Here is a 19926-nt window from a genome sequence, read left to right as displayed (position 1 = left end):
ATATTAGAAAATCAATAAACTTTAATAATATTTCACGTAGAAAATTAAAGTATAGAAAGCTTGAAGTTGTTTTAAATTTGATCCGTAATATTTCGAGCCAAAAGTATATTGTGAAAAAAATGAATAAGACAATTTTTATCACAGGAGGAAATTTTTCTAAAAGAGATTAGCTACGTAATTATATAATTATTATATATGCTTCTCACATTTGTCGCTTCTAAATTTTACAAGTATGGCATTAAGTTTACAATTGTAGCGGTTACTTATTGATCACAAAACATAAAAAGTCGACGAAACCGACTTGTATTTTTCATTGTCATTATAATTGCACCGAGTCCGTACTCAGTGACCCGTTTCGAAAGAGGTAATGTTCCAAGCCAGACTGTGATGTTACACTGAATCTCGTAGGTATTGTTCTGAGGAGTACCCACACTTGTAAGATGTATTTCGCGCAAGAGGCAACGCGCGCGTATCCTAGTCGTGCATCTCCTCTTGGCTGTGTGTACTAACAGCAGTCGGTCGTTGCAAGATCCATTTGGTCGTTAAAACACTTGGTCTCTTTTTCCTATTGCATGTCCGCAATTCAGAGCTATTGGGAACAATCTACCGTATTGATCATCCATGCGTTCCGAATTTCATTTAAGTAATGGGAATGCTATTTGAGAAAATATAGATTTTTAATTTGGGATAAATATTAGTGCAAATATAATGCACGTTATAATACGATTTTGTTTCAATTGAACCGCACGATTTAACACAATAAGTCAAAATATATACGAAAATTAATATCCATGATTGCCCTGGAAATATTAACGGTAGTTTTTAGTATAAGAAAGAGAGAGATCCGTTTAAATATTATACTTGATTAATTATATTGATATTTAGATATCGACGTGAAAGAAAACGGATTGTGTAAGTTTTGAAAAAATCATTTTAAAAAATATGAAAAAAGAAAAAATATATGCTTTATCATCATCATTCATATATTTAAATATATAATATAAAATTTATAATTTTATCTATAAAATATCGTACGTAATAAATGATGCTGCACGTAATTACAATGCGCGATGAAAGATGAATTACATGTTTTTCCATGAATTGTCAATTTGTTTTGCTACAATATTAAACATATTTTAATACTATTTACATAGCATGCTATTTTATGCCATAACATACTTGATGCATAGAGACTTCGAATGGTTGATTGTTTTTTTTTAAATCAGTATTGTATTTTAAATATTTACCGCATAATTAAATATACAAAATGCATACTGCTTGGCAAATTATCTCTTTGCAAGTATACATATATGCTCAATTTATAAGATATTTCTCTTTTTATTGAAACAGTTTGAACAAAATGCTGTGCAATTAAAATACAATTTTGATAGAAAAAAATTTGTATCCACGTCAGCGTTTATATCGATAGACAGCAAACGAAAGTAGTGTGACGGTACCGTGCTAAAATTAGATTTTCGTAGTCCGAGATCGATCGAGTTTACTCAAGAGACGGTGTACGCATATGGCTGCCCTGCTTCAATCCCAAAAACTTTGACGATTATACAAATCGTGCCGATAAACCTACTTCGTCCTCGCGCAATTTCGCCTCCGGATTTCCGATGTAAATCGGCGCTCGTTTGTCCTCTCGACGACGTCTACTTCAGAACGATTCGGCCAATCAAGATCATACATCACTTTCAAAAGGCACAAATGCATGAAGCGAGCGTGTATGTTTTTACATATGAATCGACTAGGGAAAATTATTACGACAAACACACGTGAAATATAGCATTATGACAAAGCACAAATCGAAAGGGTAAACAAAAGGGATACAGCTGTTCCGGAAAATATTAAAAAATATATATGCACTAATATCAGGACCGAAACTAAAAATATGTAAGCTTGAGTCAACATTTGTGGTACAACAATTTATTATTATCTTTATGCTCAATACAAAAACAATGTTGTCCAATATCTGTCTTGCGGAAACAGACACGTTACATGAGATTACTATCGTATATAGAGAGAAAGGAAATCTAAGATAGATCTCATATTTCTTTTCTTGTTTATAAGTCATAAGTAACGACGTGAAATAATTGATTAGATGAATCAGATGCTAGTACACCGGAAATCAAAGCCATCATCTCAGCATTCTTTTCCATATATTCGCTGTAGTAAAGTCACCGTAGACTAGACTATCCAGCTCACGTAAAACAGCCGCAATTTCGCGGCCATTTAATCGTGAAAGTGGTCGAAAGTAAATGATGGCAGACAAGCGCGGGGGCGGATAAGGCGGTGATTTTAGAAAGGGATGAGCGACATAGGTGCGAGAACCCGCGTGGAAAGATAGATTGCCGCAGAGACCGAGCGCACGGGAAAAAGAGCGGGAAAGAGACTCAATGTTTGTAGTAGTAACTCGTGAGTAGTTGCCGTGCGAGTCACCGCTGCAACCACTAACCCAACCCCCGAGTCCTCAACCAAGCAATCACTGCTATCAGCACTTCGAAACCGGGACCGATCCAACAGTAATACACTCACCCGGACTAACGTGTTTTTGCGGACATCTCGCCCGTTTCCGGTTTCGTATGTCCGCGATGGATATGACAATCGCACAATGCACACACGAACATACATTCGCAATAAAATACTCCTCACTGGCCCTTTGTGCGTAATCTTGCGCGAGTCTGCGAATATTCGGTTACGTTCCTCCCTTCCATGCTTTTTTTCGTTTCGATGTAACTAAAAAGTCATGTTGTAAAATTTTGTGATTTCTGAAAATTATCTATTTAGTACATTTTTTCTTCGATCTAGTTTCGTATAAAAAAAAAATTATCAGAAACATTTATTGCTTCCAAATCTGTGGCTTCAGAGTCTGATAAGATAATCGCAAGGAATTTCTCACGTACGTGCATGCTTGCTCGCATATAATTATCTCTCATCTTGTGATAATTTTATCTACTACACAAAATGTGACATGATTGAAATCGATAATTGTACAGATTTTTACGGACGATCAGTAGAATACAAACACGAAGCCGTATTGACCGGTAGTAAAACAACGACAGCATCGTATGTAAAAGCCTGACGTATAATTAGCCGCGCACACGAAATGAAATTCCTGAGGGCTGCCGCCTGCTGCGAACATACTCTACGGTTTAGCGAGATCAGGTTCGAAAACGGAAGAGGTGCCGAACACGTCGGGCGTAGAAGGTCGAGGACGAATGGAGGTGAGCGGCAGAAAGGGTTTGGCGGGAAGGATCGGTGATAACGGTGGCGGCAGCGGCGACGGGGGATGCAGCCTGCGGAGGGCTTGCAGAGATGCGGATCGAAGGTAATATAGGCACACAGGCGAAAGGCGAACGAAGGTGCAGAGAGAGGATTGGTTTTCCCGTTTCGGCGAGGCGGGAGACCATTTCGTCGTCGAGTGCGGAACGCTGTTGAACACCCCCGTGGCTCTTTAAACGCTCGGATCAGTTTCTCTCTCGCCCTGGATCGTTCTGTTTCTATCCTCGTCTCTCTGAATCTTTTTTTCCCTCTTTCTCTCTCTTTCTCTCCTTCCCTCTCTTTCTCTCCTTCCCTCTCTTTCTCTATCTCTTTTTTTATCTCTTTTTCGCATTCGGCTTAATCTAAAACGGCTCACCTTCGCGCATCACCTTCTGCTTATCTTCGATTGTGTTCTTTTCACCGTTTATACGTCCAGCCCTCAATCCTCGCAAAAAACTCACGTGGCGGATTATCGAGACGGTTCGCCTAATAGGATGATTTGCGACTGATTGATCCAACAGGAAAGTAATTTACAAAAAAGGCATGTAATGAAAAGGTGCAGAATTTTGTATCTCTTATTCGCGCTTATATACGTATGCAAATACAATAAACGTATATCTGTGAAAGGAAATTTAATAAAATTGTTGACTCAACTAATTGCCATATATTAATTACAAGCGTTATCACAGTTGAAGAGCGCAAAACCGCTTTCATCTTCAATATCACATATCGTAGCTACGATACAACGACGGTTTATCTAGATATCAGGCTATGTACATTCTGCACTTCTAATTACACGATTCTACGGATGAACGATATCGTAAACCGCGGTTTATACACACACGTACAAACTTGTGAAAATATTTAGCGGTGAAATAACCGCTGGAATATAAATTGATTCGAATCAAACGACATTAACGCAGAAACCAAGAATGCCTAAATACACAAGTATACGTATTGGATGCCTTTATGGAGGCCAATTTATTAGGGCAAGTCAGAGAAGGGCGAAAGCTCGAATTTATGCCGCGACTACAAATCTTGGCTTGGCCCGACTCGGAGAGAACGAGCTTGCGAGTCGAAACGGAGTAAAGCGCAAAGCACTAGGCGAGACTCAATTCTAGAGACTACCTCGAGCACCGGATATCATACTGATCGATTGCGATAAAAACATCTCGATTAGAAATCCATAATTCGTCGGAGTAACTAAAGGCAAATCTGACCATTGATTTACTTTCGTAGACTTCTTAAGTAATATACAAGTTGCATATATTATTATAAAATATAACGGCAACAATTATGAGCAAATTACGGAGTGTATTTTAAAAAAGAAGAAATTCTCTCTAAATTTCTATCTTTAATATTTGAAATTATATTATATTGTAATTTGCTTCATAAATCAATCTTCATTTTAAATCAATCTTCATTTTAAATTAAATTCATTTTAAAAGATAATGTAAAATATAAAAATACTCATGCTATAATACTTTCTAATTTTCATATCAAAATGTAATTGAAATTGTTATTTACAATCTAAATTTAGGATTAATAATATAAATCAAAATAATTTTCGTTAATTATATTATTATTTCGTTAATTATATTATGTCGTATAGTACAACACAAATGAAAATGTACATGGTTAGATACAGAGATAGCGACCCGACTGTATGCACAACAATTGTGATAGAGATATAGGAAGTACGAAACAAGAGTCATAAATAATAACCGAGTAACCCTTTCGCATAGATTTGGATGCAGCTCAAACTTCGGTGCGAGCATGGGGTTTGAGGTAAGGCTTTTCCTCGGAACGAAACCGCCTATCCCAAGATTATACGGAAACTTTAACGGCCACGGTTACTCAGCCTTCTTAGCAAAGTATGGCAGCCGTGGTTTAGCTCGCAGGTTTATTAGTCCCGATAATGTCCCTGCGGAGAACACGCGTCTGTGTTTACTGTTAGGGTCTACTTGAAGGTATGGGCTCTAACGTGGTATATGCGCTTACAACAAATGTATTTGCATTATGCATCTGCGTCTTCGTGTGAAACTTGGATTTGTACGAATCTATGCTATACTGGTATCTTCGAACATGAGAAACTTGATTCTAACTTTAATTGCATGATCTCAGTAATTTATTTGAGAAACTAATAATTTACCTCTTTTAAACATATATTTGAAGTAATTCGACAATATCTAGCATGTATGTGTAAACAATTTTAAACACAAATAATAATTAATTAATCACTCTAAATACTTAATAAATTATATAATAATTTATACATAGATTATCTATCTATATATATATATATATATATATATATATATATAATTTAATAAATTTGCTAGTCTTCATTATTGATTATTATAATGCAGATAATATAAATTCTACTTGATATCAGTATTCTGATAATTGACAAAAATATTTGTGTAATGTATGCATATAAATTGAAGAATTAATTTAATTAAGCTTAACTTAATTAAATCTTGACTGAAAGTGATTCCATTATAACATTGTACGCTATAAGTAGATAGTAAAAGTTATAACTTACGGTTATAACTTACATGCAATCTCATCGTGTGCGTCGATATACGGCTATACTATCCATAAAAAGACGCATCGTACAGTTTATAGTGTAATCTTGAGAGATAGGAGAAACTGGTCAGGAAATACCTAGTTTTTGTCATTATGAGGAGATCCATTAAATTGTCGTTAGTGCCGTAGCGGCATAAGGATGTACAAACTATCGTCACAATGGTAAGCAAGTGGGATAAGAAGAAAGGGAATATCTATTCAAACGTAGACCTTATTTAATGTAGCACATTTGTACAAAGCCCTCATGATCGAAAGCATTTGCTCCGCCATTCTTCACGTGCCTTATTGTATCGCGAATTTACGCTTGACTAATACTTGTATCGAGTTCTCTGACGTACAAATCTAACGTCAACTTAGCTAGACTCATTTATCATTAAATGAAATCCTCGCGAGAAATCTCTCTCACAATACTTTTTCTAATATAATCCTACTGTTATTTACAAAATCCTTATTTGAAAAATTAATCGTGTATAGTTTAGGAATCGTTTTATGCAGGAACGAAAACAAATTGTGATTATTTAAATATTATTGATTTAAATTAAAAATTATTGCATAGAAAACTGTTTACTGCTATTTATGAAACTTTAGTAACGATGACCTGCAATCATAACGAATGTCGCAAATAATTTTTGCGATGCATATAATTAATATTATAGGAGTACATTCCATACAAATCGTCGCTACGTTATTTTTTTTGCGTGTGTCGTTTTAACACGGATATTTTGCAGGAGGATGATACGTCAGGAGTTAAGGCCAATAACAAAGAAAAGAGAGAAAGAGAAAGAGAGAGGTGGTGTGACATAGACAAGTGTGTAAGTGTACCACAATCAAAGCAAGCTAGCTACAAACGTTATCTAATTTACCCTTTATTAAAAATATGTTTTTCGTACTTTTTTCTTACTTCTTTACCTCTTTTTAAATAATTATATTTCGCAACCTTTCAAGTACCTTTAACATTATTATTATATATCTGTCTATGTTGTATTTATTACTATTATAATTATTAATCATTCTCTTATCTTTCCATTTTCACTCTTCATACTTGTATACATTATTGCGTGAAGAAAAAGCACTGCTATATATCACTGTAGCTGTAAAATATTACGATAGATCAACCGGAAATACATGTAAAATAACTGCCACTTTGGCATTAATTGCGCGTTGATTTAGAGTAATATTTTATCGCTTTTATATATTTTTCTTCGTATACATACAGCCGTTCTCTCTTTCGTTCACATTTTTTAAACACGTCATCGCATTAATGAGCGCTTAAAATAAAACATAATAATGTACAACATCAAATATATCACGCATCTAAATAAATTTCATATATATATACGTATAATTTCTATTCGTAAATAAGTATTTTTCATAAAATTATACAGAAAGAGATGATATATGCACCGATGTACCAATGTTTCATAGAATATTAGATTTTACATTTCTATTCGTGTTTCGTTGTGAAAAATATTTTCTGTTTTATATCTATTTTTCTTTCTTCTTTTTTTTTTTTTTTGAAAATCACGAGCGAGTGAACTGCTGTTTTATAGTACGACTAGTGGTATTAAACTAAATTGGTAGACTTGTGTCATGGTCTTTTATGTACGTACATACATGTATACCGAGTGCGCACCTCGGAACATATGCACGTATATGCGTATGTAGTGACGTCGTTCCAATCTCGTTAAAGTATTTTTTTATGTCGTAACATTTTATAATACAATTTGTATACATTGGCTTTAATATGCATGCTCGTATACTTCCCCTTGTTTGAAAAAGTCTTATCGGACCTAAGATATTCTAAATTGAAAAGAATATTAAAGGTGTACGAATACGACAAAGAGAAGTACAGCGGGAAGAGAATGAGAGGGGAATTGTACAGTGAGCAAGGTAAAAGAAAATCGAATCTTCCTTCACTCTTTTCACTCTATTTTTCATATTTCTCATTATTTAATTTTCCATTCTTGTCGATATTTTTACGTAATTTGGTTATTATCATCGGAGTGAATCAGTGCTCGGATTCTTATAAGAGAAATGGAGTTGGTGATTGTGTGCACAGCGTTTCTCCATCAACTTTTATCCATGATATCCCATTCATACTTCGCATACTTCGCATTTCGTTACTCTCCTGTACTACGTACATTCTTTCTTAGTACATGTGCACTTTTATACACTGTGCACTGTATTTCATACTTTCCCTATTATATTTTCCACTAATGTTATTACTTATTTTGAGAAAATTCTAATTTTTAATTAAAATTATTTTTAATTCAAAAAAATTAAATATATATAGGCAACTAATACAATAATAAATATGCAAATGTAATTCAATTGTATTAATGTAATTAACGCAGCACAAAAAAGAATAATAAATGTATCTGCACATGTAAAATTAATTAATTCATTCATTATCAAAATTAGATTTTTATTCATTTCACGAACTATATACTTTGCTCTTGCAACTTTTCCAAAAATTTAATATCAATGAAAATACAGATACTTAACAATGGCTTAAATTAAATGGATCTTTGATGAAACTGTAGATAATGTAACAACAATTTAAATAGGAAACAAATATTTGAGAAATAAAAAATCGTCATTTCATTTAGTTCGCTTTGATTTACATAAACGACGAGAAAGTTACAAATGCAGCATCAGTCCGAGCATTGATTATTCAAATGTCCATGGATGTTCGAGAATAAGAAAAAGGAGAACGACTACGAGGACAGCCAGTGTCCACTTAGTGCTCGCTACCATGAATTTAGTCGGGACGAATATTGGCGCGCTACTTGGGTGACCAGTGCCAACGAAACTTCAAGTACCCGCGTTATTTAAGGGGATACGAGATACGTACATTCGAGTTCTATCGTCGACCACTAGAGATTCCATCCGCCATAAAACGGAGAAAAGTGGAAACTTCCCTTTCGAGAGAAGGAGAGAGCGAGGAGATATTGCAGAGGTCTAAAGCCGCCCCGTTCTTCCTTTTTTTTCCTTCCTCACTTCAGTGTTCTGCACCCCTTTTCTTTTTTTTTTCTTTTTTTTTTTACTTAAGGTCGGAACTAGCGCGTCCGGATTCCGGCGCGGTCGGTAGAAAATTTCGAGTTTACCCCCGAATTTCTTGTTGATCTTTCATCTCCCGGTTCTCGGGAGCGGCGAGTTATCGGAAATTCAGTGAAGTAAAAAGTTACTAGATTCGTGCGATAAATCTAGTTATTCGATCGCCAAGTGGTTCTCGCTAGATAAGAATAAAGTTTCGTAGGAATACGCCAGAACTGCCGTTGACCCGACATATAGAACTTCGATTTAGGCACGTTCGCGTAATCAGCTGCCTAATGAGCCGAATCTAGAACTACAGGCTGTTTCCATAATGGCGGATCTTCGACCAGGCACGTCCGAAGGATCATAAATCACAAACCATTTTCGAGGAGGGGCAGAACTAGCGAATTTAGATATTTTCTTGCCGGCACAAATTCTTGTTCGATCCGGAATACCGAGATATATGGATCGTTCGTCGATAAAAGTTTAGAGGAAATTTCTACAGAATTTTTAGTCGCTGTAATACCGTCGCTATTGCACTGGTGTGTGCTCGATACTTGAAAGTAGTTACTTACTTTTATTGCCGCGCGTAAACTGACACGTAATTTCTGCAAGCGCAGCTCTCGAAAATGTCGAACTTTAAACATATCGGTTATATGTGAAATTGCGACTATAATACGCTGGTAAATAGCCTTCTCAAGACTGTGCAAGTCTTGCAATCACGTTAGGGTCAGGAACGTATTAAGACTTTAAATGTGTACGACGCATGAATCGACCACTTAAAATGGAAACGCCGGGAAAGTCATGCCTGAGGGTTTAAATTGGAACATTGTACATTCAGTGGAATCAAATCAGTTTGAATCGGTATAGCCCAATTTCGAGAAGGAATATTTCGATTAAGAATTTGCAAAGAAAAAATAAAACCAGTGTTAGAAACCGTGTTGGATAATTTTGAAAATTATAATTTTTCAAAAGTTTTTGTTGCATTTCTGCATGGAAATATATATTCTGATATTCATATCATAATCTTCTCATCTGAAATTAAGATAAAGCCTAAAACTTTATCAATTGTTTCGTCACTATAAAATCATATATACATATGTACATATATATAGCTCATATCCTTTTTACTTATATTTTTCTAAATTTAGTCTTTTAATGTACTAAAGCTTTCATTAATATAATGAAAAGTTTCTTAATTCAAGTATTTTTATAAGTACTAATAATTTTAGGATTTAAATTAATTAAAGAATATGTATGTATATATAAATACTTATGTATAAATACTTGTACATATCTAACAGTATACTATATATTATATAACATAATACAAATACATATAACAGCTTTATATTATCGACAATATTCATTCTATTCACATCCTGAATATTCGCATATGTCATCATATATGATATATATCATTTATCATATATTACATGTCATAAATTCAATATGATCAATTTCGATATAAATCGTATAGTTATTCTTTCGTCTAATATCATTCTATATCTGAATTCTGATCAACTTCAATTTTGCAATCTTTCTTTTCAGTCATTTTTTTTCTTCACAAAATTCTCGTACAGGAACCATCGTCATAGATCTACAACAGCTCTTCAATTTTTCAACTAGATATTCTTGATATACCGCTTCGAAACGCAATTCTTTTAACCGATCTCTGACATCTTGAATCTCGATATCTTCTTTCGCTTAAATCTCGAAAACTACGTCCACTGCGCAGACAAGTATCGACAGAAAAGCAGTGACAGCCTCTCGCGTCGCTTAAAATGCAATATAAAATTAATATTCTGCCGGAAGCAATTTATTACAGCTTTAAAGAAAGGATATGAGTTATAGATCCAGCAGCTTCTTAAAATACTACGTCATATATTTATACGCATATTTTTTACTATGATATATAATATAAATTATATATAAAATAATTAATACGATAATATAATATATTCGAAAATAATTTTTGTTCTCATTTTTCACAGATCGTTTATATGAAATTCACTTATCTCACTTATCCGAGAAAATTTTATTTTCCGATAATCTGACACAATTAATAAATAAAACATGAGAAATAGAGCGGGAATAAATTAATATTTTTAAAAGATTTAAATTTTCGATATTCAACCTGCGTGAAATTTATTTGTTCGTAATGTATAATGAAAAACTTTGCATGTTCTGAGTAAGATTATAAAACTGCAACAGTTAGACAAATAGATATATCCCTCTTTTGTATGAAAATATGATTTATCTGCATATTTATTTGATATATAAAGTGCTTGCTAACTTAAAAATTTTGTAAAACTGTCACAGTATAATGTATAATGTATAATATAATTGTTAGGCAGAACTATTTTAAATAGAATAAGATAGCATAAGGTACATAAGATGTTTAAAAGTGCATTGATATAATATTTACACATATTTATTGTAATAATTGCGAAACGATATTTTCGTATAAATTTGGTATTCAAGCTTCTTTTTGATAAAAATAATAGTATCAGAACAACAGAAATTAATAAATTTATCAAATTAGAAAAATCGCATATAAAAGTTTTTAAATTATTTAAAATATAGTAAAATAAAATCGATTTAGTAAAATAGTATATATATTTTACAACTTTGGAATAAAATATACTAAATGACCACAATATTACAATGACAGGGACATTTTTACTCGTTTATATCATCTTATATCATTTATATCGTTTATATCATTTATAATTTTTATCTTTTAATCCGCGAAATGATCGGCGATCAAAGAGAACAAAACCATTAAAAGTTCACAATTTCGCAAGCGCTAGAGGCGCAGATACTTTTCAATCCTTTTGTTTTTTACGAAATAAGCATTTCTAGAACAAACAAAATTTTTTTAAAGCCGACCATATATATATTATATTATATTATTTATATATATATATATATATATATATATATATATATATATTTAGACGGCAGCAACGGGCAAGTTGTGCCGACATTCCGGAGATACTGAGAATAACGTTCGCCAAGCAATAAAGAGATAATGCCGAGCTTTGAGAAAAGAAGAGAACGTCCCTCGGTAAGTTCTTAACGGGACGTTCTGCCGTTCTGAGAGAACCTTCTATCTCCGAACGAGGCAATTACAGGCCGTGGTTTACCGGTCGCGTTTACACCCGTAGCCTGCCTCCACCGTATAGGCTAAGCTCCACGGTACGATCGTAAACTTAGCTGACGGGGTTCAACCTCTTTGGCATTGGCGTTCGATATCTCGAGCAGCTCGGGCGTCCTGCTTCGACCACGTCGTGAAACCCGGTCGACCTCTTTCATAGTATCAGTAAAAGTAATGCCGAGAGACGAGTGGGGAGGCAAAGGATACGTGAGAGATCTATCGCGCGCGTCGGGGGAAGTAGATACTTTCAATAATGGCTTTTCCAAGGCCCCACATGCGTGTTGTTTCTTATATTGCGCTATCGGGATCATATACGATCACCGCTGGATGTCGCAAACGGAATAATCATTTCGCCGCTCGCTGATCGTTTTTTGATGAATACGCCTCCGTATGCGCCGCTTCGATGCTACTCATTCTTTATGCGCCAATCATGATTACAAGCGAACGGGACTTATGCATCAAGCGGCACGATTGTGCCGCGTATTGATTGATAATAAAATAAACGCGACAAAATGGAGCACGGCGATATTTCCTTAATTAAGGAATCATTTTGCTTGTCATAATTTATAGCAATAAAACATTATTTTACTAATGTCTGATGCGTAATGAATTAAGCGCAAGAACTGACGAAAATTGGTACGCCAACGTTAAATTAAAATAGGTTGTGATATAGCGAGCGTTATATATGTACATAAAGTAAACTTGTTAAACTTCCACACAATTTCGAATTTTATTCGCTAAGAGTAATTAATCTCCTGGCATGAACAAAATCAAAACATGGACAGCCTAGTAAATATAATTTAAAAATTCGCAATACAAAACTCGTTAGCTCATACTATAATTGAATTCTCACGATAAATATTTTTAAACCATTTCATATTTTTCCGATGCAATATGCAAGAATCCTGTACAAGTAATCATTTACCAGCAGATTCCATTATGAGTTTTTATTGTGAGTCAAGAAAGACAATTTTTCATATTCAGGAATTTGTCGTAGCTGCAATTATTAACGCTTGACTCGATTTACTTATATTTCGATATATCGATATGTTCTATAAATTAAGAGAAATTAAGATGTGTCATTTTTTTGTATCACAGCGAACGCAAAGCCGCTGACCTTCGATGAAGTTTACAATCAAAGTAGTCCGACCAACTGCACGGTATACTGCGGCGGATTGACCAATGGTTTAACAGAAGAACTCATGCAAAAGACGTTCTCGCCTTTCGGATCCATCCAAGAAATTCGAGTATTTAAGGATAAAGGCTATGCATTCATCAGGTAACTATACATTTTAATAAATTAAATTAATATACATGTATTCGCACACATTAATATACATATATCAAATTTGCCCATCATTGTTTAATAAAAATAATCGTCTTTTCAACAAATGTTTCTTAAATAAAATTTATATCTGTTATTAAATTTTAGATAAAAATATAAAAGAAGAAGAAATATTTTTTCTTTTAGCATAATAGTGTTATACTACAAATCTGTGAAATCTCAAAATACAATTTCATCTCGCAGTTTTCATTATATGTAAAAATAGAAATGTATATATATATATGTAAAAATAAGTTTTAAATTTTGAAATCCCTGAAGATTATCAACGACATTGTTGAAACGTAGGGCAGATACATAGATGTATGTCGTGAACAGTAGCTTTTCAAATTGTCAATGTAATCTGAAAGGGGAAATTCCCTAAGGCAACTATAGATTACTGACATTCCGAATCAGAGATTGTCGTTTACTATTTCGTGAATGTAGAATGCACTTTGGAATTGACTTACGAAAACTTAATTCAAACAATTTCCATGTATATATAATGTGTGCTCACATACGTGTATATATATATATATATATATATATATATATATAATATATATATTTATAAAAAATAGTAAATGTGTTCGTAAGTGTATGATGTTAAATATGTGTAATTCTTAACTTTTTATTTCAATAATAATTTTTTCATATAAAATGAAGATAATTTACTATGTTTATTATGTTTTATTATGTTTTTTATTATGTTTTTTTATTATGTTTATTATGTTTTTTTATTTATGTTTTTTATTTTATGATAGCATTAACTATGAAATAAAAAAAATGGGCTACAATGTTTATATATATATATATATATATATATATATATATATATATATATATATATAATAGACGTTATTATGTTAATGGAGTGTATTGTATCTATTAATACATCATATTGCCATCATGCACTAATTATTTCGCTACATTGCGATTTTTACAATGGGATTACTGAAAGTAGTAACCGCTCTAATTATTTTCCTTTTGCTTTATTATAAAATTAGCATATTCTATTGATATTGTATTGATTAGTGAATACATCTTGTGCGATTCACATGACATTTTACAAAGAAAAATTGGAGTATTAAAAATAACTGACTATATTTATAGTTGGCTTAAATCGTTAAAGAGCATTATTTATTTCTAAAATACAAAATAAAAATATTCTTAAACTACTAAATTATTCACGTTTTATACTTTAGATTCTTCTTTCTAAAAAATATTTATTTAAAATAATTTTAAACATTTCTATCTTCTAATTTATATATAAAAAGTGTTATACGTATTGTGTCTATCATATTAATCTATTACAAATTTTTTTATATAAAATTTCACGAATTATCACTCTTCATTTTAATAAATTGACGTAATTGAAAGCCGTTTTATTCAATCGTTTAAATTACAAAATGATTTATCGAGATTACTAGATTCCACAAAGAATATTTAAAGCTAATTCTTTTAATGTGAAGAATTAAATGAAACTTTAGTATGAAGCTTTGAAACCATCTCACTGATTATACAATCAAAGTTCGTTAATTACTCAAGCTTTTTGCTGCCTTATAAAAAACGAAAATATAGAATAAAAACTTAATATTGCGATACGTTGTGGTAAATTTAATCGAACTTTTATTTAAGTATTCCTTGACGATGTCATAATAATAACTTTATAATTTTTCCTTTATTCCCTGAAGTGCTCAAATACTCAATCCATTCGCGTACTGAACATAATAAAATTTTCCAGAATATTGGACGAAGTAGTACGTAATCATCTCTAATCAATTTCCAGAAATAAATGTATATTTTTATAAGATATCTACCTCTCTCTCTCTCTCTTGAATAAAAAAAAAATGATAATATTGAGATCAAATATAATTTTATCGAAAAGTATTATAACAATCAATCAAGAAAAGTTATAGATATTATCTTTCAAATAAATTTATTATTTGTATTGTTTGTCAAAGTTATACGTTAGATTAATATGATATGCTTACATAAATGATTGTCTAAATAAATTTATCATAGAATCAAACAACTTTACTCAAGAACAAATCAATGTATATATGTATATAAAGAGAGAGGGAGATAGATTTGCATAAAGCGATTGGATTTTGAGTGTGCAATCTGGTTGATTATAGTGAAACTTGAGGAAATTTTCAAAATCATATACGATGATTGGTGCCAGCGTAATGCGAATCATCAAACGAGATTTTACGAAATATTAGGAAATCGCATGAATAGTGCATCAATACCCACCGTCGCCTGTGATTTATGGCACGAAACGCGAGAACATGTCGGGTCAATGGCAGCATGTCGGACTCATCAAGCTCGGATCGTGGCCATTTCATTAATCTACCCATTACATCCACGCAGATCATATATTTCAGTTCAACTCCACGTATTCGACAAGATTAGTTATGTTTGTTTGAAAAAACATTAATAAAGAATTGTTAAATTCGAAATAAAAATAATATTTAATGACATATATGTCATGTGACATAAAGAGAGAGAGAGAGAGAGAGAGAGAGAGAGAGAGAGAGAGAGAGAGATTTGCACCTAGATAAAAAGGAATTCTCACAATTTGAAAAGTAATTACAAATTTCACTATCGTGGTCGTGTCGATATCTTCAAACTGGAAAGAAAAATCTAACAATTTAAGAAATCAGCTGAGCATTTATATCTCCCGAAAGCGAATTCAGCGCTCTACCTTAACGATGGCTAGGGATCCGTGACCTACCTTAGAAAAGACTGCCGAGAGCGTGGGAGGGTTGCTCTAGAAGGAACGATAAGAGGGAGGAGAAGGAAAAAGCCTAGAGGGAAACAGGGACGGAAGAAGGAGACAAAAAATCCTTTCTTATATACGTATATGTTTCCCTCCTCTTCCCTACTTCTTATCCTTTCTCGCGCACGTTGCTCGATATCATTCTTGCCCGTTCTGAGCCAATAGGATAGCCTCCACCCGCTTCGTACATCCGCCACAGTTCCGCCACCCCTAGACAATGTCCGTCGTTCAGATATCTTTCGTCTAATTGCTCTTCCTCCCTCCGTTATTCTGTAGCGTGGAACCCCGGAAACGAATATCTCGGGATGACGTATGGACTTACTGCAAGGTACAACGAGGAAGCAAGACGGGAAAGTGGATAAGGGTAGGAGGTCTTTTCTTCTCCTGTGAAAGAAAGAATCTTATCTGCTGCTGGTTATCGCTCGAGGTTCGGTCTTAGAGGGAGGAGGGAGGAGGGAAGGGGTTGCTGACGATGACCATCGTTCGTCCTACTCAACGATCGTGGATGGAAGCTCGATAGATGGAAAGGGGCAAACTCCTGGACAGGCCATTGTGCAATCTTGAACGCGAACGTTAAAAGTGACCTAATCCTCGATAAATTCAATAATTCTCTGTCACGCTCGTGTACCTTGCCGAATTCGTCGTGCTCCAATCACGTTCTTAAAAACGCGCGTTCTCGTCTTTTTTCTAAGACGAAATCGATTATTTACCGCAAAGTGACAAATCTCATATATTGAAATAAGTGGCAAATTTCGTATATTTGAATAATTTGAAAAACGCTATATATAAAATTAGATATATTCTTATATTTAAATATTCATGTAACAGAAACAAAATAATATCTGAAGCGATAAAAGATATAATATAAATATCATCAGACAAAAATGCTTGAAATATTTATTTTTTCGCTTTCATTTCTTAATTTTTTTATGCTGTCAAAGGAGCAAAACATCAAGATATAATTTATCTATATCACTTATATTGCATTGACGGTAACATTTATTTATCTAAAAAAATATATACTAAAAATGAAACCCGCATAACCGGTGTGTAGAATTTAACATTGAATGCTTGCATCTACAATCAAGATTCGTCGAGATTCACAATTACCGTGCTCATTCGTGCGCGCAGTAAATTCGCATAAATTAAATTGCACTATTCGCAGAGGCCATTTCGTTAAGCTACCATAATAAGGTCCAGTTTAACTCGTGGAAAGAGTACCTCATTGCTTCAGGGATTTTTCTTTTTGTACACACCATCGCGCCGTACCAACACCAACATCAACGTTGAAAAAGACATAAAAGTACTAACAAAAGACTTAAATTCCCTTCTTCTTCGATTTCAGGTTTTCTACCAAGGAATCGGCCACGCACGCCATCGTAGCGGTACACAATACAGATATCAACGGCCAAACAGTGAAGTGCAGTTGGGGCAAGGAAAGTGGAGATCCTAATAATGCTCAACAAACTGGACAGGTAAACTCTCTCTTTATCTTTTACTTTTATCCTCTCTATCGGAAGGACAGTTTCGACGTGAATTCTGTCCTCTGTGTTTTCCAACATTTACATCGCCGCTCGTATCAAATCAGAGAACTCTTCTACCTTCTTTCATGAATAAACATTGCCGCTGATTTTCTTTCCGATATAATGCATGAGAAGAAAAACAGCGACCTTACGCGCATCAGTGAATATAAGTCACAAACGTCTGTATTGTAGAGAGAATTATGTGAAAGAGAATAATATATACTGACATTAATATCTCAAATTTAATCTCTCTAATATCTACATACACGTCAAAGCGATGTAACATGACAGAATTCTCGATATACATATAAAAGCTTGTCGTTGTTATATGTTTTACTGAAACTAAAGCGTACAGTCGCGTTTCTAAGAAGTGAGAACGTTCAAAGAAAGTAGTTACTAAATTCGATTACTTCCCGGTTCCTTCCGGTCTCGTGCGACTAAAGTATCTCTATCGATATATCGGTATATGGCTCGAAAGTCCGGCGAAAGAATAAAGAAAAGAGAAAAAAGAGAGAAAAAGAAAGGCAGAGAAAGAAAGAGAGAGAGAGAGAGAGAGAGAAAGAGAGAGAGAGAGAGGGACGAAAGAAGGAAGAACAGACAGAGAATCGTGCAAGATTCCGGTCTATTCAGGTGCCTCTCTTCGAAGTGTGTCGGGCCGGGTCTCTTAGCAATTAGCTCCGTTAGGACGGGTAGCTACGCCCGATCTGGGAATGGTACCCGAAGTACTTCCCAAACCCTCTCGCACTCCCCGGTAGTACTTCCGTGCATCCATCCACTGCTACTCGGCCCGTGACATCGCTCTAATTGATCTCTATTCCCATAACGCGCTTCTCCCAGGGGAGCCGAGATATCACGTTAGTACGTATCCTGCCATACTCTGTTCTCGTATTCAACGGAATCAAACTGGTTTGCGTGATATCCGAGTTCATCGTGCCGCTTTAACGAACAGCATAATGGCCGCACATTATTTCCACAAATCCCATTGAAAATGCTAATCATTAAACAGCCGATACATATATAAATATCCCGTTTACAACATCATCCTTTTAATATCGCTTTCAAGGTTGAGAATTTCTCGAGCTTTATCGGAAAATACAAACAAAGTCATTTTCTCTTGTATCATAGAGAGATTAATTACATATAAAGTAAAGCATTAAATATTTAATTAAAAATACATATCATCCCAAATTATCTTAAGATAATTCAGCAAGATACAATTTAATTTCATTTATATATATATATATATATATATATATATATCATAAAAGAACGCGAATAAATTCGCGGGAGATGCAACGAAATAATAAGAAATAATTTACGCGATGGCGATGAAATGATCGCGTTGAGATTCACGCGTCGCCCATTTTAAACAAACGACCATACAAATCTTCGACGGAACGAAATTACCATTCCTGACCCTATCGACATCGTTAAGCATAAAATCCAGACAATGTTCTTGCTCTTTTCTATTTCATTGATCCTTGTGCTCTTTCAGGCGTTATCGTCGGCGACGTACCCATACTACGCGGCGGCGGCAGCTGCCGCCGCGGCGGCGGCGGGCGTCGCGGGTGTCGGAGGCGTCGGTGGCGTTGGCAATGCTGGACAACTGGGATACTGGTATCCACCCCAATCTTATCCTACGACAGCGACACAAATGCAAGCCGGTGGCTTCCTTCAGGGCATGCAAGGATACACCTACGGCCAGTTCGCCGGATATCAACAGGCGCAATATATGGGGTAAGCTTTTCACACGAGATAAGTTCTTCTTTTCCCCAAGTTTTGCACGAGGAAGTTTTGAATAATCGAAGATTCAAGTCTAATATAAATATATCATCTCGCCCTCATCTTTTTGCGACGTCTTGTCTCGAGGTGCAATGGATTATGAAACAATTTCACATCGAGCTAACTTTGAAATTCAGCAATTTATCATTTTTGTATATATTTATAACTAAGAAATTATAGAATATTAGAATCCGTAAGAGGTGCGTTTTAATTCATATTTAATGATTATCAGACACCAATATTAATCAAATTAATCAAACATAGCCATAACACAAAAATATAATATGCTTAGATAATTTTATAATATTTTTTATATTTTTTGTAAATATTCATAACTAAAAAATTATAAATATTAGAATCCGTAAGATGCGTGTTTTAATTCATAATGAATTTAAATTATCAGACACAATTATACATATTAATAAAATTAATCAAACATAGCCATAACACAAAAATATAATATGCTTAG

At 34.0% G+C, this 19926-nt stretch overlaps 1 protein-coding gene across 9 annotated transcripts in view; it reads left to right on the top strand.

The window, feature by feature from the left end:
* LOC105250434 (nucleolysin TIAR) overlaps window positions 1-19926 on the top strand; it is a 403479-nt gene that overhangs the window by 374344 nt on the left and 9209 nt on the right. For all 9 annotated transcript variants that reach the window (XM_025407453.1, XM_011256527.3, XM_011256528.3 and 6 more), the window contains 3 exons: window positions 13148-13328; window positions 17498-17627; window positions 19171-19412. In XM_025407453.1, coding sequence (XP_025263238.1) covers window positions 13148-13328; window positions 17498-17627; window positions 19171-19412 — 553 coding nt within the window. The remainder of the gene's footprint in view (window positions 1-13147; window positions 13329-17497; window positions 17628-19170; window positions 19413-19926) is intronic.

Source organism: Camponotus floridanus, unplaced genomic scaffold (assembly GCF_003227725.1).
Source record: "Camponotus floridanus strain SB8 unplaced genomic scaffold, Cflo_v7.5 scaffold1, whole genome shotgun sequence".
Lineage (NCBI taxonomy): Eukaryota > Metazoa > Arthropoda > Insecta > Hymenoptera > Formicidae > Camponotus > Camponotus floridanus.
This window is presented reverse-complemented; position numbering and strand designations above follow the sequence as displayed.